An 8,415-nucleotide genomic window follows, 5' to 3' on the forward strand; every position below is an offset into this window, starting at 1 on the left:
AATTATTCGGGAGACGCGGTCCCTCACGGATTTAGACGCTTGTGGTCGCTGTACGTGAGTAGGAGACTGACGGATGCTGTATTCCGTAACCTTAGGAGTACTTGAGAACTGGTGCAAGTTGTTCAGAGCTCTGGCAAAAGCGAGACGTTTCCAATTAAAAGAGAACACTTCTGTCACTTGCGGTTTGCCTGCTGGTTCAAAAGGCAATTTGTTTCTTGCTTTGTTGACGGCCGCACATGTGATATAGCGGAAGACGTAGGTTCACAAAGAAGCATCTCAGTGTTGGGAACATACAGGGCCGTTGAAATGGTGAAGAGCTGCGTTAGGTCTTCCATGGGAAAAGCCTGACTCCCCAACAAGTGAAAGCACATGCCCTTGCAACAGGCACCAACGTGGGTGCGAAGAGAACCAGCGAATTCCGGCCGCATGCACACGCGGCAATAATAAAGCATCGACGCTTCTGCGTTTCACTGTTCAGCGATTTGGATGAAGGCCGTGTATCTTATGCGCAGCGGCTCCTGTCCTCTCTGTGCTGAAAGCACAGTCGAAGTAAGTGAATTGCTTTTTGGAAGAATCATAGTTGCACAACTTGGGACAAAAATAATGCTAGAGGAAGATCCTAAGAAATTGTCTCTCTAGGTCAGCGTGCTGGGACACCTCAATTCTGTATACAAGCACGTCATCCTGGTAGGCGACAAAAACCCGGACATTCAAACGTTGCGGGTAAGTGTTAAACTTCACAACCTGCTTCTCTATTTCGTGTACCAATAACCGAGTCGTGAGGAACTGGGCCCAACTGCAAATCATTTGGAGACATTCACAGGTCCGACGAATACTATCGAACCAGCTGGCAGCAGTCGTACCCTAACTACACAGCCTATCTGGCTAGTCATTAGTGGAGCTTTCAGACAGCAGCTGACTCCACCACTGGGGCTTCATCCACGCTCTGCGCCTTTCTGCGATTCGTCTCTTGCTTTCCCCATTTTTTGCTTTCCCTCAAGCTCTTCGCCGCTCTTTCTTGCTGCCTGAAGGTCTTTACCCTATCCTTTTTCAGCCCGTTGAGCCTTCCTTATCATGGGTATCTGCAGTTGTTTCCTCCAGCTACGGGCGGCTTCCATGCCCAAGCTGTGGGACTAGTTGCAGCCCCCACGGGATCTTGCAACTCTCAGAGCTCTGCTTCTTCACAAGCTACCGTTGATTAATGCAGTAGGTTTTATTTAATTTGTACGATCTGTAGTGGCCATTTTCTTGCTTCATTGTGTTGCACAACATGAAACGCAGACTAACTGTTGGACCGACAAGCGGGTTCTGCTGCTATGCGCAAAAAGCTAAGCACTTCGAGCTTTCTGTGGTTCCCCAAACTAAGAGCCCCACGCTCCCACAATATTTGCCAATACTTTAAAAACACTGCTTTTTGTCAAGCGCTAAGACTGCCAGTTGCCAAATTTCTGCCAATGTTGAAGTCCTTCGCATTACACCACCTCGAGGTTGCTCAATTGTCATTAATTACTTGCATCAGGGCTTCGGCGTTCCTGACCGAAATACGAGGAATATAGTGCAGATCAGGTTTTTCTCAAATCGACACAGGGTTGAGGCGTTTGGGAAGGCTTTTGTATGCGTTGAACACAAGTCTTCCGCTCATGAAGTCATATAGCTCGTAGGCCGACTACGCGCAGCGAAATTATAACAGCCAGTGTAACGGCGAGGAGCAGTTGCTTGACCAAGAATGGCACGGCCATAGTCGGGAGCCTGCAGTGCCTCCGGTGTTGCGCGAAAAAGCCCCTGCCCCATAGAACCGTGCTGATTCATTAGCTCTCAGTCGCTCTTGCCCAATTTCGTAGTAGAAACCCCCGTATCCGTGGCAGTTTAGTTCAGCAGAGCCATAAAGACTTTCTAAATGCCTTCCCTCAGTTATTCTCTTGCCAACCTTACTTGCATCCACATACAATGAGGCCTATGGGCTAGTGCAGAGCAGCTTAGGGTCGGCAGCACGAGGCCTAATAAGGTTGTCAGACCAATTAAAATATATTCTATAATGAAAAATGCTACACAGATGCCCTAAGCACTGGCGAGCATACACTTCTCTCGCCTGTGGTCCAAATCAGCCCCAAAAGACCTCAGCCGGCTGAGGCTAATGCGGGCGGCTCCGTCTCTGTGGGCACTGCGCTGCTAATTGCTGCACTTTGCGAATCCCAGGGGTGCTGGCGCATAGACTGGCGAGCCAGCAAGTGTGAGGATTCTTCGTTCCTTTCGACAGTCTGTACACTGCAGCACGAGTTAGCTTGTGGTGGCTCTCCAGAAGGCACTATTAGGAAGGAGCGGTCAGCACTGAGACGGACAACTCGGGTTGGCGTCTCCGTCTACTCAAATTGCCGCCTACTTCCCACGATATTCCTCTCCATATTCTTGCTGCAACTCCTTACAGGCAGTGTGAAGTTTTAACGGCTTCGTCGTTGACGGCAGATTCGGCAACGGCACCTTATACCGGCTACTGATCTGCTGCTGATGCCTTCTGCTGCGCTCTCTGGGGGCAGTTGCCTGTTTAGACAAAATATACATGCAGCAGGAATGTTGTGCAAAAATTATTCGTTCTAGGCCTCCCCGTCTGTATTCTCCTGTAGGGTTCGAGAGGCTTTTAGTGAATGCAGTTTGATACATTAACTCAGGGCGCTCAGGGTTTTACCTGGGGAGGAAGGCGTTAGCTGGATGCCAGTTTAATCTATCACAATGGGTGGGTTTGTATCGTTCTCTACAGGTGGAGGTACGACTCTCTCGCCCTTGGCCTTGCGTGCCTCTCGGTCCAACTCGATCTTGAGGGCCCTGGCATAGGCGTGAAGCTGGTCATCTGTTAAGGGATCAAAGCCCTTAGGCTCATAGGCAGGAGCGAACGTTGTATCCCCGGCAGTGGCGGGATCGGGAAGGGGAGATGCCTCCGCGAACTGCACGGCATCTTCCACTATCTCCTTCATCTGCAATACCACCATGTAGCAAAAACGAGCAATAGAATGCAGGACTGCCTACAACTTCGAACAACGCAAGAAGGGCCTGTACTCATACTTTCGCCTAAATCCCTTGGCGTGTCGCAGCTTCGACTTGCAGCTGCAATGTTCCACCTAGTGATGTGCTGCGCATATCAGCAAGCAGTGAACATGAGCTTTAAAAGAACTTCTGCATAGGGCTTGCCTTTTCTTTCAGCGTACCTTACGCCGCGTCAGTTCCAACGTTTCATCGTTGGCATAGCCCATCTCCAGCATATATTGCTCAAAGTGCTTGATGGGGTCGCGCACTGCAAAAGCAGCCTTCTCGTGGGGGCAGCGGAGCTCATCTGGGTCAGCCAGTGAGTGCCCTCTGGACCAGCAACCACACAGAAGTTGCGCCAGATGATTTATATATACGGCACCTACATGCCGCCCCCGGGCTACGAATTTGCATCTCGGTATGCTGCAAAATACGTGTGAACTAGGCTGCTAGCAAGTAGCCATCTGGTCACTCAGCCCTCGCGGACCGGAACCTGTAAGTCAGAGCCTCTATCAGCGAAGGGCCCTCTCCCTTTCGAGCCCGTTCTATGGCTTGGCGCGCTGCCGCGCGCACGGCAAGAACATCCATCCCGTCAACTTCTACGCTGGGTACACCGAATGGAGGTCCTCGCTGGTGAATCTCTTGCACTGCCGTGCTGCGCTGCGCCGCCATACCAATTGCCCTGAGTCGCACATACACTCAGGCAAACTTGCCTACAAGATTTCTGCATCAACAAAATACGCTTCCGACTCACCCTAAGGTCAAAATGAACAGGGGCACCACTGACAATTTTGCAATCTGTTCACGATCTCGTAGTATCTAAGTGCCCGTACCAGTTGTTGTTTTCCACAACGAAGATGACGGGAAGTTTCATTAGAGCCGCCATGTTCATGGCTTCGTAGAACTGCCCCATGTTGGTCGTGCCGTCGCCCATGAAGCAGACAGTAACCTGCAAGTCAGTACCAAACTAACAAGCCACAATACACACCAGTCTCTACAGCTTGCCCTAGGGCGATGCCGCTTTGGTGCAAGTCAGTTTGCGAAGTTGTCTGCGCGCAATCAGTATTGCACGACGCATTCGCACCACGTTCCTTCCAATATGTCAAATGACAAAATGAGCTGATATTCAACTGAAATGACCGTTATAAAGCGTCATGTTCGACGTACGCTGGTAGTGAGCTATACCTGATCTTTTTCGCCTGGCAACTCCCGCCGGGCCAGGCGTCTATATAACTGACTGAACGCCACGCCTAGTGCTATGGGGATCTGTTCCCCAATGAAGGCAAAGCCTCCATAAAGGTTCCACTCCTTTGAGAACATGTGCATGGAACCTCCAAAGCCTTTAGAGCAGCCGGTCGTCTTGCCAAACAGCTCTGCGAAAACTTCGCGGGCAGGTACACCCTTGCTGGTGGCATGGACGTGATCTCTGTAAGTGGACGCCACTGCATCGCCTTTTCGAAGCAGCTTTAGCACCCCAGTGCTTACTGCCTCCTGTCCGGTATACAGATGCACGAAACCAGCAGTTTTACCCCGGTAGTAGAGCCGGGCGCACGCATCCTCAACAAACCGTCCCAGGAGCATATCTTCGTATAGCATCTGGGCCACAACTGGCGACACATTCTCCCTGCGGCTCCTCAAATTGCCTCGAATACTTCCATGCACGAGGCCGCCCAATCCATCCTCATCGAAGTTGAACGACCTTGCCTCCCTTTGTGGATCCCCAGCAGACTGCCGCAATGGCTGCGTTGCGGCATCAGTAGAAGCCGCACGGGAACTTTCGCGAGGAGACATTCGCGCGCTATGAGGGGAGGTGCGGGGAAAATTTAGGGATGGAAACAGTGCTGAAACGTCCGAGACATGACTTGAAGCAAACGATTGCGGGTCCATCCAGGTGCGCGAATTGGCAGTTCTTGCCGCTGCATTTTGGTGTGCACGTACGCTCTCTGGGGCTGTCGTGCCAGGAACTAACAGAGAGGAAAGGGAACTCTGAGGGCTCACGAAGGCAAGAGGCGCAGGAGATGCTAGACTGGCGGCCTGGTGGGCTTTCCCGATGATCCCTGCGAGAGCCCCTAGCAGCAGCTGTTGTATTGCCGTTTTCATTTTCAAGAAACAATTCTTAACGGGCTATACCTTGGGATAAATATTGCGGGACGCCACGGCATCCGTCTGCGACAGGCGTCGTTTGTCCTCGCCACTACAGAGACAGAGCCAAATGAGGGGGAGGATCCACTGTCCCGCGTTGAGCAAAAAGTGTCTTTACGGAAGGAAGCAAAACGGTTCCTTCATGCTTTTGTATTCTCTCTGCTAACACCTTCCGCAAAGGTCCAACAAGGAGCTTGAGACCTTGCATGCTAGCCATGTCCCGAGAACTCTCCTATGCAGGCACAGCAGCCAGCCCGTGAGCGCTTCCCTCCTTCAGTGTATGACTTTGCTTACGCCATGACTGATTTCGCAGAAAACTAAGCTAGAATAATTACATATTAGCGGGGAGGAAGCGTACTATAGCGCAGCGGAGTACTACGGCTACAGCAGCTCCAGGTGCTCGCATAACGTACTGCCCCTGCAGGTGCTTTACCTGAAATGCCTCCAGTTCCAAACTATCGAACCGCAGATCCTCCATCCCCAACAGTTCCTCCTACACGTAGTTATCTGCCACTGCAATCTGTCTCCTGTCGCATACCCAGTTCTAGTTCCCCTGGCGCCGCTGTGCGTTCTCGAACCCTACACAGTCTCAACGGCCTGCCTCCAGAACTAACCAGAAGGGAACGCGCGGCTCATCCTGTTCAGCTTCTGTGTAGCAGAAGCTGCAGTTGGGTCAGCAGTAAGGGCGCGTGTCTTCTGACCCTGTAGGGATCATGAGCAGCAAGCTGCGGGAGGCGGCTTGAAGGCTCATGGCTTCTGGAAGTAGCAAAAGGCCTTCTACTCCCACTCCTGGCCACGTCCAACTAGAAACCAGGCCACTCCAACCAAACTATGTCCTTTACTGAAGGTGTAGGCCTCGATTTGTCCAGCCCCTAGGTTCCCGGTGTGATTGGCGGCAGGAAGTCTACTGGATCTCATTATGTACGTGGACATACTTTATAGAGTAGCTGTTGAACTGTGTGCTGCTGGGTATAGTTGGTCTCCTGACGCAGCTCGGCTTCGTGGTTAATGAAGCACGGATCTGGCCGTGTGGCAAGGTGCCTGTCTGCCATATAACGAGCTGGATGAGCAGAGGAAAAGCACTCCCCAGTTGAAGCCTTCGACACTTGCCCACAATTGGCTGTATGGGTCGAAACTGAGTGCTACAAAATTTAGCGGACTACATGTAAGCCTCAGTGTAAACCTTAAGATGTACCGGGTTCCGCACGGCGATAGTCGCGGCAAAAACGTCGCAACGCCAGGTACGACATAGCTACACTACCAGTCGCTCGAGCGCCGGTGGGACTACGGCAGCGCCGCATACTCGAAACACAGATAGCTCGACCTACTTCACCCATCACATGCTCACCTTTTTTAGTCATTGTCACAGAAAAGTCATTCACAGCCACAAAGCAACGATATGTACACAGATTCCTCCCCAGTGCTTCTGACCCGCGACTTCGCCAGCTGTGCAGAACCACTTCATCTGTGAGGTGTTCGGTTGCAAGCTGAGCAACTCTAGTCGAACAGCGAAAGGCATTGGACTACGTCGTTCAGCTTGTTGGCTTGAAGTTGCCACGGTGACCAGAGCATGATGTTCCTAGTCACTGGCCACGTACATGAAGGGCAGTGACGGGTCCCGCTGATTCGGATGCGATGATGTCGCTGCTAGTGACTTTATTGTCCGCTACCTCTGTAACGCAACGTTCCCGCTTCGCTTTTGCATTTTGCAAGTGCCGTGCCTGGCGTCTTCCAACAGTTTCACAAGTCTGTCCGTGACGGACAAGTGTTCCAGTGAATTCTCACTGACAGCCCCCTGGCACTCAATAATATCCCCACAGTCGTCCACACATTCTCGTCTGCTCAGACTGAAATCGAGCTCCTTAACTGAGTAGCAGCGCCAAGCCTCCTCTCGTTGCGAGCTGCCGCCCACGCCGCGGCGGGCCACTGCTTCGACGCAAAAGTGAGGGTTCTCGATGCACGCTCGAGCAAATGTCTCCAGGCAAAGGCCGTCCATAGCCCTGTGGAGGATGCTGGGAGGTTCTTGAACCTGCAAGGATCAACATAGTCGAACACGCTCCAAAAGGCTGTTACCTGCAGCGCCGTCACGGCCTTGCCTCCATTCATCCAGCCCTGCGGTCGGAACCCGAATCAAGCTCCTGCTACGCAACTTCCCGTGAATTTAATACAACTGAATGAATATCCTATCTGCACTGTACTATGCCTATGGGAGCAGTGCCAGCAAGTTCGATCTCACTCCTCCTTGCGTTCCACCTGAACAAACACACACGAACTCACAAAACCATTGCGTTTACACCCAAAGATATCAAGCCGAAGCCAAGATGAGGAAGGAAGCGTGCTCAGTGGCAAATCTATTCTGAAACTCACAGTTCGCAGATGCCGTGCAACTGACGGCCAGCGCAATTGCGGCTGCGCCTAGGGATCGGCTCGCGAAAAACTTCATCTTCACTGCTTTTCACGAAACGTAGAACACTGGTGAATAAAGGAAATGCTGCTACCACCAAGGAAGTAAATGCTTGGCTCCGCGAGCGAGGGAACCACTGGACTCGCTCAGTCTTGTGGCGAGTGCTACAGTAACATATGGAATAGGAGGGAATACGAATATAATGCTTTGAAGGTGAGAAATACTACACAAACAATCGATTGTTAGGGAATGCTTTCTACGATGGAACGGGCCAGACCCAACAACGGTACATGTAGCGAGCGAGAATGGGCTAGGCGCCTCGACGCAACAAGTGTACATCGACAGTAAGGTTGGCTACCCGTCATATTTTGAAAGATTTTCCGAGTTGCGGACATTTTAGGGCTGTTGATTCCACTGAAAGGCGCTTCGTTCGTACGATAACTCAGCGCTGAGCAGCAGGCAAGTCGCGCAGCACGATAGTGTAGCTAAGCTATTGGCCTGCCCTGCAGTAGCATGCTAATGTGAGTTTTTTAGCTTTGCTGTTGCAGGGCAACTAATCTGGAGTGTAAATATTACTTCGTTTTTGTGCACTGGGACACCAGATCACTCGCCCAGCAGTACAGCGTATCATGTGGCCCCAAAATACTCCAGTGCTTCGCCTATAGTCCGGGAGATTGCTCAACAGCTCACAATTTAATTATACGATGCTAGTGACGGGGTTGTAATGAACTTTAGATATACTTGTCGCCCCGAAAAGCGATTAGCAAGGCTTGAAGTGAGTGCCACTACTATGAACAGAAGCAGGCCACGCAGAATCGGACTGCATTCTGCAAGTACGTATCGGGTGAATG

At 51.5% G+C, this 8,415-nt stretch overlaps 2 protein-coding genes across 2 annotated transcripts; both read right to left on the reverse strand.

Annotated features, from left to right (window-relative positions):
- Nucleotides 1-2,714: 2,714 nt before the first annotated feature.
- Nucleotides 2,715-5,118, reverse strand: ETH_00020990 (pyruvate dehydrogenase, putative; the record flags this gene model as incomplete). The annotated part of the gene is made up of 5 exons (XM_013375570.1): nucleotides 2,715-2,969; nucleotides 3,201-3,348; nucleotides 3,506-3,700; nucleotides 3,852-3,967; nucleotides 4,204-5,118. The coding sequence occupies 5 exons, from the start codon at nucleotides 5,116-5,118 to the stop codon at nucleotides 2,715-2,717; spliced, it is 1,629 nt and encodes a 542-aa protein (XP_013231024.1).
- Nucleotides 5,119-6,826: 1,708 nt separating this feature from the next.
- On the reverse strand, nucleotides 6,827-7,603 carry ETH_00020995 (uncharacterized protein; the record flags this gene model as incomplete). The annotated part of the gene is made up of 3 exons (XM_013375571.1): nucleotides 6,827-7,189; nucleotides 7,397-7,413; nucleotides 7,528-7,603. 3 exons carry the CDS (start codon nucleotides 7,601-7,603, stop codon nucleotides 6,827-6,829), a joined length of 456 nt encoding a protein of 151 aa, XP_013231025.1.
- Nucleotides 7,604-8,415: the final 812 nt, after the last annotated feature.

The sequence above is a fragment of the Eimeria tenella genome, genomic scaffold (genome assembly GCF_000499545.2).
Source record: "Eimeria tenella Houghton genomic scaffold, Eth_scaff29, whole genome shotgun sequence".
Classification (NCBI taxonomy): domain Eukaryota; phylum Apicomplexa; class Conoidasida; order Eucoccidiorida; family Eimeriidae; genus Eimeria; species Eimeria tenella.